Source organism: Brachyhypopomus gauderio, chromosome 2 (assembly GCF_052324685.1).
Source record: "Brachyhypopomus gauderio isolate BG-103 chromosome 2, BGAUD_0.2, whole genome shotgun sequence".
Lineage (NCBI taxonomy): Eukaryota > Metazoa > Chordata > Actinopteri > Gymnotiformes > Hypopomidae > Brachyhypopomus > Brachyhypopomus gauderio.
This window is the reverse complement of record NC_135212.1, coordinates 34,147,601-34,162,789: the sequence shown is the minus strand read 5'-3', so window position 1 is coordinate 34,162,789 and position 15,189 is coordinate 34,147,601. Positions and strand designations below refer to the sequence as shown.

The 15,189-nt window shown below is 45.2% G+C and overlaps 1 protein-coding gene across 3 annotated transcripts in view; it reads left to right on the top strand.

The window, feature by feature from the left end:
- Positions 1-15,189, top strand: part of kcnab1a (potassium voltage-gated channel subfamily A regulatory beta subunit 1a) — a 102,416-nt gene that overhangs the window by 7,191 nt on the left and 80,036 nt on the right. Inside the window, exon 1 of one of the 3 annotated variants that reach the window (XM_076994724.1) lies at positions 6,019-6,711. The exons of 1 other annotated variant lie outside the window; for it this stretch is intronic. In XM_076994724.1, coding sequence (XP_076850839.1) covers positions 6,458-6,711 — 254 coding nt within the window. In that variant the 5' untranslated portion in view covers positions 6,019-6,457. Of the gene's footprint in view, positions 1-6,018; positions 6,712-11,353; positions 11,900-15,189 lie in introns of those variants that run through there. One more of the 3 variants, XM_076994725.1, reaches the window with a different exon arrangement.

The following is a 15,189-nucleotide window of genomic DNA, read 5'->3' as shown; positions in this document are numbered from 1 at the left end:
GGTGCTACCTAGCTGGGATGGTGCTTCTCTTTCGGCAGAGCTACTCAGAGATTAGCTTGTCAAGGAACTGACAGTTAGCCCTCTTCTATGAGCTTTGAGATTCGTGGGGTTTTTCCTCTTGAGAACTATGTATTTTACCACCTGTTTCCACTACAAGACATGTAGTCTTTCTCGTAGTCATATTAAAAAATCCGATACAGGACTCACCGTTTTCTCCCAACTTTTGTTGTCATAATTTTGCAAGAGACGTGACGGACCATGAGGTTCCGTACGCTTCTGCCAGCTAATATAAAACTTCTAGTGAAAAAAAATCGATTTCATATCAGTCCACAAGACTTATAAATAAATTGACAAACACAAAAACGAAGGGTATCCTATCTATAATTTCAAAACGTTTTGGTTAGTTTTCTAAACATGTAATATAGTTACAGTTATTTATCGTTTTTTTAATAAAATAATTTTTCAGTTAACAAAATATTTTCAATATTCGTTTTCGTTTTTTTGTTCGTTTTCGTTAACGATTATAACCGGTCCTGTGATAACATTCTTTGATCACCAAAACTCCCCAAAGGTTTGATGTCGTTATTTGCATTATTCACATTAATGTCCTTTCATGCGTCCGTTCACAGTACTCCACATCGGCAGGTCTTGTGTCCTCCACATCTGTAGATGCTTCCTCCTCCCCTGGCTGCTACATCTGCATCCTGTCCTGGTCCAACACTGGTGGTTTAGCAGGTTTAGGGTTGAGACTGGACACAGATCTCTCTCTTTGTTAGCACTTGCTTCTCCTCAGAATGCCCCTCACGCTTCTGCAGGCCTGCTGCTGGGTGGTCTCGATCAAAACATATTGATCTCCTGTTCACAAACGCTGCCTTTTCTCCCTAGGCCTAGGAATTTTGTCTTTGGTTTCATAGCAGAGAAATCTGATTATAGACTGCACCTTGTTTTCTGCTCTCTACTACTTGGACTTTAATTTTCTCATTGATTAATCAATTTGATCATCCTGCTTAGCACATAATCCTCCTGAATTAGATCTAATATTTCAGCATTTAGTAATTTTGTGTCTTTGTGAAAACACCGTATCCCTACAGAACATTTGATAAACTTTCTAGCTCACTTGGATGAGCATCAGCTTCAACTTCACTTTGTGCATATTGAGGAGAGCTGTTCCCTGTCTACGATGGCTGTTGTCTCTCTAGGAGAGCTGTTCTCTGTCTAGTTGAGCTGTTCTCTGTGGATTACAGCTGTTCTTTGTCTAGCATAGCTGTTCTGTGTCTAGGAGAGCTGTTCTCTGTTTAGGACAATTGATCTCTGTCTAGGAGAGCTGTTATCTGTGGATTATAGCTGTTCTCTGTGGATGAGAGCTGTTCTCTGTCTAGGAGAGCTGTTCTGCACAAGTTCTTTCTTTGTTTTTTTTGTTTCCATCCCTTATCTTGTTCTTTTTGGCTGTCATCAGCAAAGGCATCACCAGAACCTCTGCAAGGCTTCATTTCATCTTGGGCATTATGTTTTTGTCCTGTCTGTCATCCAAGTCTTTCACACTTGGTTCATTTAGAACCCTTGAGATCAAAATAATTTTGTAAGGCTGATCACTCAGTAACCCACAACCACACTAAGTTACCAGACACACAAAGTGTATATGTGTGTGTGTATGTCAGCCTGACCCCTTGATTGGGTGGCTGTGTTGGGGATTTACTCTCATCTTTGTCTTGTTTCTGTGCCAGACAAAGAAAAACTGCCCATGAAACACAGGACAGGATCTCAGCCTAGAACAGCACCATGAGCAGATATACAAACAGCTGAAAATGTCCTGGTTCGCTTTCTCCATAGCACTGCACCTCTTCTTCTTCTTCTTCTTCTTCTTCTTCTCCTTTGTCTTCTTCTTCTTCATCATCTTCTTCTTCTCCTGTTGATCTCCTCCTCATGCTCTTTGATCTGTTCTGCTTTGCTCTCTTCCTCCTGTTATTTGATCTCCTCCTCATGTTTTTTATCTCTTCCTCTGCATTTATCTCCTCTTCATGTTCTTTGATCTCCTCTGCTTTCATGTCTTCCTCCTGTTATTATCTTCCTCATGTTCTTTGATCTCATCCTCATGATCTTTGGTCTCTGATTTGATTGATTCCTCCAGTAATTTGATCTCCTCCTCATGTTCTTTGATCTCCTCCTCATGTTGTTTGGTCTCATCCTGCTGTTACTTGATCACTTCCTTCTGTTCTTTGATCTCCTCCTCTTGTTCTTTGATCTCATCCTCCTGTTCTTTGATCTCATCCTCATGTTGTTTGGTCTCTGATTTGATCCCTTCCTCCAGTTATTTAATCTCTTTCTCATGTTTTTCATCTCCTCCTCATGTTGTTTGATCTCATCCTCCTGTTCTTTGATCTCCTCCTCATGTTCTTTGATCTCCTCCTCATGTTGTTTGGTCTCATCCTGCTGTTACTTGATCTCCTCCTCCTGTTCTTTGATTTCCTCATCCTGTTCTTTGATCTCCTCCTGTTCTTTGATCACCTCATCCTGTTCTTTGATCTCAACCTCATGTTGTTTGGTCTCTGATTTGATCACTTCCTCCAGTTATTTGATCTCCTTCTTATGTTCTTTGATCTCTTCCTCATGTTGTTTGATCTCATCCTCCTGTTCTTTGATCTCATCCTGTTGTTTGATCTCATCTGCTGTGATCTCCTCTTCCACTTATGAGCCACACTCTTCAGAACAGATTTTAAGTAGATTAGAGTGTCAGAAATTACAGTTTTTCCCAGTCGGTTTGGTTCATTTCTCACATCATGCTTTATATTGGCATCACAACTAGTGCATTTCTCAAAACAGTTAGTGCAAACAGCAAAACTCAATGAAATACCGGCAAAATCACATACTTCACTCAAAATTCTTTGTTTTTGCCCCAAAATCAAATATTTAGGTCAGTCGATTTGTCAGTGCCATCAGAATATCTAGTCTGTGTGCCATTGCCTATGAACAAGGCAGTCAAAATACTTAGTCATGTTGTCAGTGCAACTATAAGTCACAGTCATTGTAGACTGTATATTCTGATGGAAACTAGCTAAGCTTTTGATTTCAAGAACGCTGCACATTCTGTGGTATATCAAATACATGGTACACACATACACACAAAACTACAGATGGAACACAGTTACACATGACTGTATGTGGGAGACTGATAGCAAGAAATTGGACTGGAATCAAATTTGTACAGCAATATTGTTTGACGGTATTGTTCGCACTGCAATTTGTTGACAATAACACTGACTGAAATTCAGAAAAGACAGACAACTGACTGGAAAAACTGCAAAATTAGAAACTTATTCTACACATTCAAAACAACCTGAGCACATACAGCCTCCTCTTGCTGTGTGAAAATTGAACCTCTGCTACCACTATGAGCTAGTCTTGATATCCTATATGGTATAAGAATGCAAAAATGCAAAAAAAAAAAAAAGAATAACATGTCAGAAAGTATGTCAATGTGCAGCATTACAGCAGAGAGCACATTTCTGAATTACAGTACATACATGTTTTCTCTATGAAATGTTTGAATGATTGAAGACACAGTTGATCTTCCAATATTCGGCTGCACCCAGCAACCAGCTTCAGCCATTGTGAGACCATGACTTACATGTAAAACAAGGTCCACAATTGTTGCCCTTACTGTATTTCACTGTTTTGTCCCCTCAGCCTTACACCACACAGTCTTACCCATCTACACCTACATTTGTGATACTGCCGTGTTTAGCGTCTATAAATGTTTGCCAATTACAGTAAAGGTTCATGAGACGCACCTCTGACCTGTGGTTGAGACCATTGGTTGATCTAAGCCTTCACCAATTCCCTTTCTTACTGTAACTGAATGTTCACTTGCAAACAATTTAATCAAATTAGGATAAATTACCAAAATGTAACAAAAAAATTAACTAAATAAATGTAAAATGATGCCGTAGAGATTATGACAACATGTTCAGCACTTTTGCATATAATGACCTAGGCGATGACCTAAAGACTAAATGTTTGGGAGGGTAAGACAATTCAACAGCCAATCCATACAACACATTTTGATAAACATGACATAAGCAACACATAATGTAAAAAACAACAGACAACTGCCCATTTCCATTTGCAATATGTACAAAAGCATTTGGAAAATGTTAAACACAAGGAGAAATTCAATTATGATGTGCACAAGTGACAAGGAGATGTGGAGACTGAATGAACTGTTTTGAGAATTTCAATTCTGATCTGAGAAATGAACCAAACCGACTGAGAAAAACTGTAACTGTTAAACCCTCACTAGAAAACCAGGCCTATATTTAATTATTCCTTTCACTCTGATTTTCATTAGCAATGGTAGATGTGTGTGTGTGTGTGTGTTCCAGCCATATTCCCAATCACTCTCAAAGCTGTTATGTGCACAAACATGGAAGATGAGGGACTTTGGGGATCATATCAGGGTGGTTGCACAGGGCTAGGGAGCCAGAGAGAGATGAGTACATGTTTCCCTTGTGTACAGTGAGTTCCTAAGCTTCTATAGATCTGGCATTACTTCTAGTTTATCTCTTTCCTCATTGACGGTCATGCAGGAGGGTAAACGTGAGAGAGGGTGAACGTGACAAAGGGTGAATGTGACCTCCCGGCATGTCGGTGTGTATCAGTGAGGTGACACCCTGATGTTTGAAGAACCGTGTTTGCCTGCTCTACTCATGTCACTCTTGCCAGCAGATCGACAGGATCACTTGGCTGACGACCCGGGTGACGAGTTCTCGCCCGTGTTGCCAGGGTAGGGACTGACCTGCTGGCGTTTCGGTTTCCCTCCTGTCACCTGCGGACTCTCGTGCCAGTCTCTGGTGTCCATCTCTGTTTATCCGATCGGCGTCTTTCCATCCCACGAACCAGCTCCAAACCTATAACCCCCTCTCGTGTGCTGTGCCTCTGAGCGTCTGCTCGCAGATAACCGTTACCAGCGTGAATTATTCAACCTCACATAGCGGTCATATTTGGGAAAGTGACACACAGGGGCAAAGGTCATATGGGTGCTGAAACTGGCTGAGGTGTCCATTTCATTCTGGAGTCACTGTTCATTCATAAAGCTACTGCAGCTCAGTCACACCATGGCCGAGTCTCGTCCCCGGGTCTCATCCCCAGGTCTTGTGGCCGGTTTTTTCTCTGTGTTCCACTATGCTTTTCTTGAATTCTATACACATTACGTTTACTTGAGTCAAATGTTCTCGGTGTGGGGACATGCTCTGGCTGGGTATAGAACTGCACAAATGTCAGAGTACACTTAAATACATTTATTTTTCAGTTTAAATTACCATTAAGAACAAGTTATTATTTACATTTGAGACACCAAGACAGAGCTGCCTAATGCCTAGTCCTTTTCCTTTTCCCTAAATCTCTTTATTAGTATATGAATTCATTTTTCACTCATTTTCATTCTGTATTCAAGCAAGTTGCAAAAGTGTGTGTGTGTGTAACTGTGTGTGTGTATTTTTGGTGAAGATAATTGCTAACAGGACCTATGCCAGTGCAGCTGTTGTGTTAGCTCCCTCCTCAGCAGAGCATTGGAGCATGGAAACACCTCCCTTCGTGTTCACGTGAAAACGTTTTAATGCCACCAAGCTTATTATATACAACTTTGTCCACAGAGGGTGGCTAGTGGAGACTCTCAATGGACCAATCATAGAGGAGAAAGCTGGAAAACTTAACCAGTCACTCGTGCCCTTGCACTGCAAATTAACGTACTCAGGAGGTTTATGTTGAGATCATTTATCTCGTTGAGTCCTCTGGAATTTCTGCAGGAGATGTGTGCTTGTGTGTGTGTGTGAGTGGGCATTGTTGTCATGTTTAGCACATGGTGTGAGAACCGCAGCAGAGGACATAGCTGCAGGGTAGACCATGTGATACCTTTGGACCAGGTGACAGACCTTTGGACCATGAGACATGAGGACCAGTGAAGAGGGCCTGCTCGGCACGTTGAGCACCGGCTCAACACTGTCTGAGCCTTTGAGCATGTTTTGGCATGAACGTGTGTATGTGTGTGTGCCTCTTTTGCATGTCTTGGTAACTGAGACTCCACTGGTGCTCCTACGACCCTATCAAGGAATCTGTGTTAAGTGGGGAACCCAGGGTCTGGTCAGTGGGTCAGTCTAGGTGTTGGGACAGCATAGGAAGCCACACTTTCACCCCCAGGATACAGCACTGTCCTAAACACCGTCCCTGGTCTGCAGACAGATCCGGTTTCAGCCTGAGGACAAGCGAAGCCTATAAGAACGAGTCAGAGTGAGGATCAGACACCGATACAGAGAGGAAGAGTAGCAGAGGGAGGCAGCAAGAGGAGAGACAAGGCGCCTAAGACTCCGTGTCTTGGGCTGACTGTCTTGTGCTGTGTGACGGCAGCAGGTTCTTCTCCATACTGCCTTAGCTGCTGGTGGTGCCGGTGGCTTCCTCGTCAACCATGATTACTGCTCCAAGCAGCACGGCGGGCCACGGGCCCCCAGATGAGGCAGCGAGGGCCCGCAGGCAATCGCAGAGGACCCAGCGTGGGAGCCAGGACACGGGACGCGAAGCCCGACGACACAGCCAGCAGGCGGCACAGACGCGCACCCGCAAGGCAACGCTGATTAGAGAGATGGAGACCAGCTGGTACCTGAAGCTGTGGGGCAGAGACAGTGAGAATGGCGTGGCCTTCCAGACAGGGATGCCCTACCGGTGAGCTCACGCCGACGAGGCCGCACCTGCAGGCTTTAGCAGGCGGTGCCTGTGGTGGTGAAGGGTCGTTTACCAAAGACGACCATGCTTTTCTCAGTTTCCATGTGTAGGTGCCAAGCCTCGTGGTATCTGTGGAGCTGCTCCATTCAGCCACTGTGCCTGCAAGGATGCACCCTGGTGCTGCCTCTCACTGTATATGCTGTGACTGTAGGTACAGATCCACAGTGGTCTGCTATTAGAGCACAGAGATGCTCCACTGCTCTGACGTTATGATACTACAGCCGCTGGGTTATTCTTCTAGTCTTTTTATGTTGGTGTGAAGTATTTTCAAATCTGGCACTGCTGATTTAGGATAAGGCTCGGTCTGTCTGTGTAAACATGTTACTATAGATGTAAAAGGAGATCTTAGTCTTTAGATGTAGTGGTTTAGTGGTTCTCTCTGGTTGGGGCAGCAGCTTTAACCCTGAGCTGCTCACACGCACTGCCATTGTCATCCATGTTTCTCTTTTTCTCCCCATTTCTCCCTCTCTCCATCTCTCCAACTCTCTCTTTCCAGTCACGGTGGCTACCTTTTTAGGGCCAGATAATATTGCATTGTACTTTGGGATTTACTTTGACATTCCCAATGAATGACAAATTTTTTAGTTAGGTGTGTGGCAATTTGGTTCATTCTAATCAGGTTTGTTGAGGTTCTCTGATCCTGAGACTGAGGTGTTAGTGTGTGTTAAGTGTGTCTGAGAAACAGTCGCTTATGACCAGTATAGTGAGGGGACTGATTCTGATGCCAGTATAATTATAGATGATTGCTTCATTCATTTCATCTGTCTGTCTGTGTGTCTGTCTGTTTCCGAGAGGTATGGATAATGAGATTAGCCTTGTGACATTTGAGCATGCTAAAGCTTTGACGTTTAATTTTAGAGCGTGGTGTTTCTGTTGGGGGGTGCGTGGCTAGCACAGTCACCTGTCCTCGTGTGGATGTCCCAGACGCGTCCCCCTCTCGCGTGCTTCGAGTAGCATGCGGCAGCTGGTTTACTGACGGATGGCATGCAGCATGCTGCGAGCTTGTTTCCACAGGAGTCTGCTCCACGCTTCCTAATCCTTCTCCTGAGACGCGGTGCGTTTCTAATTACTAATAAACCCCCTCACCACTTTTACCCCTGCTTTGTGTCCCGTGGCTTTTGCAGGACTGCAGGACGTTGCTGAAGCCTCTTCCTGCTGTAGAGATGCTGATGCAGCCCTTAGACAAGCTGAATGGACTTGACGGTTATTGGCATTGCCCTTTGAAGTGGTAGTTGAATGAAGTTGTAGCCTGCTCCTCCTGATACTCTGACACCTGCCCAGGTGGACGAGGAAGTTGATGAGGATGAGGAGGGTTATCTGTAGAGATGGACAAACATCACCAATCATTCTTCTAGAAGTCAGTCGGTTGCTCGTCTATGTGTTTTAGTTACTCCTTGTTTTTCCTGTTTCTGATGAGCACTGGGACGTGAGGGATTACAGGGATACTGGGTTCAAGCTTCTTTTGAAAACATCTACTGCTAATGTCCTTCATGTTACAGCAGGAACCTGAAGGGTGTCAATGTGGCACACTGTGAGTCTTCCTCCATTGCAGATGATGGTGAGAGAGGCTCAGAGATGAAGCTGTTCTGGGTGAGGAGTGTTTCTCTTTCTTTGAGCTACTCGTGCTTCTCAGGAGAAGGTCTGATGGAGGGAAGTAGAGAAGAGGCAGCAAATGTGGGTGGAGGTGGAGCTGGGTGGAGGTGGAGCTGGGTGGAGGAGGAGCTGGGTGGAGGTGGAGCTGGGTGGAGGTGGAGCTGGGTGGAGGAGGAGCTGGGTGGAGGTGGAGCTGGGTGGAGGTGGAGCTGGGTGGAGGAGGAGCTGGGTGGAGGAGGAGCTGGGTGGAGGTGGAGCTGGGTCTGGCTGTCAAGGAAAGTGACAGCCTTGTCCTCACAGGGTTGTAGCATTCCGAGAATGCCACATTCATCATGGTGGCTCTCATGCAAGGTCTGCAGCTCCGTCAGGGCATCCATGGTGGGAGAAGATGTTGTAGGTCTGGAGTGATAAAATACACTGATGTAGTGAAGTGTTTGGGTGTTTGTGCCAATGCGTCTCCACTAATGGGGATGGATCAATTGCACACAGAGAAAATGAAGTTCTCTGTTAGAGTTTTGGCACCTCTCGTGTTTGTGTGCAGTCCATTTCTTCCCAAATTACAGGTTAAAGTTGCCAATAAAGTTGCTGTCCTACGGCTTTTGTGTAGATTTTAATTCAAGTAGCCTTGAGAATATATTTGTTCTCCATGCAGGCAGGAACACTGATAAATGTTTGAACGTTGCGCTTGCTCATTGTGTTGAAGAGGTTATTAAAGTCTGTGTTTAATAACTCAGACTCCAGCGAACTCATGTCATTCTAGCCCACATGCTCAATAATCCACTTCGCTGAGCCCGCCAGCATTCTTGATGACTTTCTGTTGGCAGCTTTGCAACCAACTCCGAGACTGTGATTTTCTTACATCAAACTCTTTTCTGTTTCTGACATTTCATGCCGTCGATGGAGTCGTCCTCTGTTCTGCGGGTGCATGCTGTGTCTGCAGGCTGAGGCCCTGTGGTTCTACTGGTGTGTTCAGGCTGAATGGCACTTGCGGTTCTTTCAGCATACATTTCGCTGCCTTTGCGAGGATCCACACCGAGGCTTTGTGGTGCTTCACACCTGCCCTGCAAATGAAGCAGTGTTAGCTTTAGAGTTAGCATTGGTGGTAGACGAATGGATGATGGCAGCAGGGGTAGAAGACAAGACTACAGAAATGCCCATAACCCAGACCCACTGCTCAGCTCAGTCCGTGTGTGTTTAGAAAGTCAAAATATTATGTACATTACTGTAATAAGCTGTTTCAGATGTATCATTCATCAACAACAACGTAGTCCAATCCACAAAATAAGATTAATAGGAGTCAAACCATGAAGGACTGAAAACAAAAAAGAAAGTAAAAAAAAAAATAATAAAACCCCCAGAAAATCTACAATAGTGATTTGCGTTAATAGGCCTTAATATGTCTTTGATTAATTGGTTATCTGACCCTTTTTGTTCTCTGGTGAAGTGACGTGATTAAGGAGGGCTCTTTTAAAATGTGCACTGCTCTTGTGTGCCATCATGCTGGAGGCCATGACCCAGAAACTCTACTGCCAAGAGAACGAACATACTAACGGGTCGCATTCTTCTTCCTGCGCCGTGTGTGAAATGATCCCACAGCTGTCGGGAGGAGGCAGCAGGGCTGAACAATCATCTTACCCAGAGTTTTCCCTTTGAGAATACCGCAGGCTGCTATCTGTGCAATATTAGGTTAGCAATACCAATCAAAACTCATTATTCAGGAGTGTGTGTGTGTGCCTGTGTGTCTGTGCCTGTGTGTCTGTGCCTGTGTGTGTGTGTGTGTGTGTGTGTGTGTGTGTGTGTGTGTGTGTGTGTGTGTGTGTGTGTGTGTGTGTGTGTGCGTGCGTGCGTGCGTGCGTGTGTGTGTGTGTGTGTGTGCGTGCGTGTGTGTGTGCATGTGCGTGTGCGTGTGCGTGTGTGTGTGTGTGCGTGCGTGCGTGTGTGTGGGAGGAGGGGGGTGTTGCTGCTGGTTCACGTGAGTGGCATGTGTGAAATGTGCAGAGCAGCATTTGTTCTTCACTCCACACTGTTCAGTCAAGGTCAGCCATGGTTTCCACACCTGGACGTGTTAAGGAGGGAGACTTCACTGCACTGGCCACACGGCCTATGAGAGTAATGGATTTTGGCAGCAAATAGCTGTTTGTGTAAGGCAGAGGCTGTTTGTCTAAGTCAGAAGATCAAAAACAGATCTGTATCTGTCTGGCATTACAGAAAAAGTCCTCTGAGCATGAAAACGTGTCCCTGTCTGTCAGCTAAAAATAACATTAACAAACGCATTGCTGTAGTCTCCGCTGACGTTAATGTAGAAGTTCACATCACTTGTTCCATTTTAACCTCTGATATTGGCCTGTGGACACAGCTGTCCATCCAGAGTGTGTGAGTGTATGTGTGTGTGTGTGTGTGTGTGTGTGGGGGGGGGGGGGGGGGGGGTGAGTGCATGTGTGTGCATACGTGTGCATCTGAGTGTGTGTGTGTGTGTATCTGTCTGTGAAGTACTTTGTCTCAGGAAAGTGCTGAACCGCTAACGTGACTGTGTGTTTCAGTGTGCCTTTGTTTTGTTTAGGTGCATCTGACTGTGTATGACCTCCTATGTTTTTGAACATGTAAGACTTGGAAACTTTCCAGAGAATCTTAGAGATGTGGAGTGTGATAGGTGCTCCTGTGATAGGTTGTCCTGTGATGCGTGCTCCTGCTGAGAGCTCTCAATATGGGACACAATTCCTACAATACATTCACATAAGTCACTGGATTAGACATTACTGGAGTCCCATCACTTGCCAGGGGTCAGAGGTCACAGCGGCTCACGTAGGAGGCAAGAAAAAAATAATGGAAAAAGTGCAAGAGCGGTGGATGAAAGAGAGAGGTGGAGTGAGAGAGATGGAGGGGGGAGAGAGAAAGGGGAGGGATGGAGAAGCGGGAGAGAGAGAGAGAGAGAGAGAGAGTGAGAGAGGGAGGGAAATATGTCCCAGATTCCCATAGTGTTTATTGAAGAGTGAAACTGAACCAAGCCAATCTAACCAGGAGAACTTGTACTTGAAAAGAGGACAGAACAAGAGAGCGAGAAAGAGAGGTTAACTACGTGGCTACTGTCACCTTACTGCAATAGTTTCTGGACTTCTGGGGAGAGAAATAAACTGTTTATTCTGGTGAGTCTGGAGGACGGGAGATCTCTTCGGGGTTTCTCTTTGGCACGTTCAGAAGTGTCGGTGAAGATTGGATCCCACTGAGGGCCTGATCAGAGCACCTTTGTGAAGGTACAGGTGGGAGCTGCTCCAGGAAGCTCGGAGGGCACCATGTACTTGTGTAAAGCACCATGCTCCAACATCCCAAAGCTGAGGGTGGGGGCGAAGATGAGCCTGGAGCGTGGGCAGCTGCACAGCGGGCAGTGCTCTGAGGGCAGGAAACGCCCCTCCGAGATGTCCTGGGGCAGCTACCGCACCAAAGCACACCTGGAGCTAAAACATCTGGAGGAGTTCCTCAGCACACACGCACTCTCACTGCAGGACTCGGTGCAAGCCAGGACCGGCATGGCTTACAGGTACACACACACAAACACACATTTTTTATGTATTTACTAGGCTCACACATAATTTCTGGAACTGATTACCCAATATGAGTTTGAATTAGCTCAATTAACTGAATGGGTTACATTTCTTTAACTGGTTGTTTGGACTTTGCATGGGACTTTGCGTATTCGAGAAAAAACAATTGTGAATTTGTGGGTTTGCAGCTGTTGTTTAACACATGCTGGTTTGTATCTGCTGAGCCCTTAGTTGATTTGTTGCTGGGCTACATGAGCGCAGGACGAAGATGTTTACAGTCTGGCGGAGTATGCCTCACTCACGTGAGCTCTCTTTTGTTGTTCTCTGCTTTTGCTTGACTGAGAGAAAGGGAAGAAAAAACGTGCTGGTAAAATTCTCATTTCAGTTCATAGCTTCTCATATTAACCCCAACTCCAATGTGAGACAAACCACCATGCAAAACACATGAGATGTCACTTCCTTCAAGTCTTTGTAGCTCCATGTTTTGGTTGTTTGATCATATTGCCTGCAGCACGTGACTGAGTGAGTGTATGTGTGCATGTGTGAACACTTTTTTTCGGATGCTCTTCGCCCCCCTTGTCCAGACCTCTGTTTGTCGTTTTTATAGAGTGTCAGGTCCCTTTGAACTTGTACGACCCGCCACACTTGGAGCTGGGTCCTGTTTGGGAGATGCATGCAGTCCCTTCTTTATAGGCAACCCCCTCCCCCCCACTTTGAATGGTCTTAGCTTCTCTAATGGCATAAATCTTTCTCTTCTGTTGAGTAAAAAAAAAATTCTATGATGAGTTTGTTTGTGTAATGTTTCTGAATGCACAAGGACTTAGTGTTGTTACCACTGCACCTTTGGGTGCTGTCCAGTGCCGAAGGGAGTTGTAGTTCTAGAGGGAGTTTGTGTTTGTGTGATTGGCACAGCATGCAGAGCCCACAGCCCTTTGATTGGTGCAGCACGAGGAACCTTCCAATGACTGGAGCCTGTGGTACATCAGGCAAACAGAGCTGCTTCTGGTTTTTTGATATTTAATTCATTTGTATAACACACGTGTTGTGAATGTAGCACAGCTTATTTTGACATAATTTCTCAAAAGTTGAAAAAGAAGGACCCACCCACCAATGACACACACACACACACACACACATATGTAGAGGCCAGTGAAAGTTGCATGGCATCACATGACTGTGAACAGGAGTACCAGATGAACCATCACATTGCCATGTGTCCAATCAGTGACCCCAGATGACCCAAACCTAATGACCTCATCGGCCTCCATATGGGCTAACCACGCAGACAGCCACACAGCCAACCACACAGCCGTGGACGATGGAGCAGGATGACGTGTTTCCTCAGCTCCCTTGCCGTCTCCGGGTCAGCCGCTCGGAGTTCGGGTTTACTTGGCTCTGGAGCCACGTATCAGATGGCCATGAAAACGTCCCCAGTTCCTGTTGTTTGTCAAGAGCAGCGGTCGCTAGGGAGGGTCAGTGTTTGTTCACACAAGCACTGGAGACAGCCTTTTAAAGTGTTGCCACGGTGCTCCCCATGAGAGGCTGCTGGGCTCCCTTATAGGGGTAAGAGAGAGCTCGTGATTTATGGCTGTCCACAGCAAAAAGCTCATGATCTATGGCCGTCTGAAGTGAAAGCCGTTTCCTGACACCAGGGAGACATTTCTTCTTGTGCTTCCATCAACCCCAAAGCATTGTTTGTTTATTTTACAGGAATATCTATGCTGAAGGATGTCAATGTGGCACATTGTGAGTCTTCCTCCGTAGCAGATGATGGTGAGAGGGGCTTCATTTGGCAATGTGGTAGAGATGAAGCTGAAGTCATTCATTTATTAACACCAATATTGTTGTTAGTCATCTCATAAGTGCTGATTCTGAATACGGTGGATCAGTTATCAGTGGAGGTGGAGATGCATTTTATGGGCTTGTTCTGAAAAGACAAAAATGGCATGTTTGCTCAGTAAAGTTTGTTCTTATATTGAGCCGCAGGTCCGCTGAAACCATCCGAGGTGCCTTATGCCTCTCTGTGATGGATGCTCTGCTAGAAGATATCATCACTCCTGTTAAACCGAGCCCTGGTGTGCTGTGTCACTAAGTGAAGGTGACCTGCTGAGTTTTATTACATCTCCCTGGAATGCTACGCAAGGGTCCGAATTTCACACCCTGCCTCAACTGAGAGTGCATTAAGATGACCTGTAGATTCCACAGGGCATTGTTTTGTATTAACGGCTCTGCCAGTTTTCAGTTCAAAGTGTTTTGGTATGTCTCAGAATAACAAACATTACGTCTCTGTAATTGTGTGTGTGTGTGTGTGTGTTCATCTTTCTCCTGCTTCCCTTTTGTGTATTTATTGATCTTTGAGAATCAGCGTCCAGTATCGACGTCGGATCGACCATGTTGTGCAGTTTCGCAAATCACCCGTTTGGCATCAAACCCGTTCACTTATTCATCTCGGAAAGCTGCTGAATGTTTAAGGAGGCAGCGTCGGGCAGAGCGTCGGGCAGAGCGTCGGGCATCCCCGTTTAAGTATTAAACACCTGCGGAACCAGAGAGGGGGATCTGGCTGGCGTGAGGCCAGCACCTGCATACACACACGCAGGGTCACCCTACCACCGAGTCTGACATCATTCAGCAAACTCCGTTTGAGTGGTACTTATGCAGTCTTCAGGTTCCATTTATTTCTCTGGAAGGTTCTCTGTAAGTTAAGGGTTTTCAGCTACCTGATCACTCCCAGCATGGCTTTTCAGAGGGGAAGAACAGACCAATTTAACAACACCTGCTCCAGTCAGCTGTTCTTAGAGCCAGGTGTGTGGAGCTGTAACTGGGAGGTTATGCCTTTTTCATGGGAAGTTCTAAATGGTATTGAGTAAAGGGGGATATTAGGAATTATTTGTTTTGTTTTTCGTTAAGGGTTGAGTTAGCTGGTATTTTAAAAATATTTGTATTGATATTGTACTGTTTTTAAAATATGTTCTATCTAGGAAACTGGCACCACCAGCAATTAATTGGGAATGTATATTTTGGGACAATGGTTTGGGCCAATTATACAAAAGGTGGAGCCTAAGACAGGTAAAAGGTGAGACACAAAAGATGTTCAGATGTCGTCAGAGATGCTGCTGACTGAGCTATTATTGAAGTGCTGTGTAGGCCTGCTTTGCAAACAAAGTACCATGAGTGAGTTAAGATTTTTATGATGAATGTTCTAGTATATTTGTTTTGTTTATTTAGTAAGTAGTTTATATTCTTTATTTGGATTTATTTAGGTGCTCATTCGGTGGAAAGTGTGTTT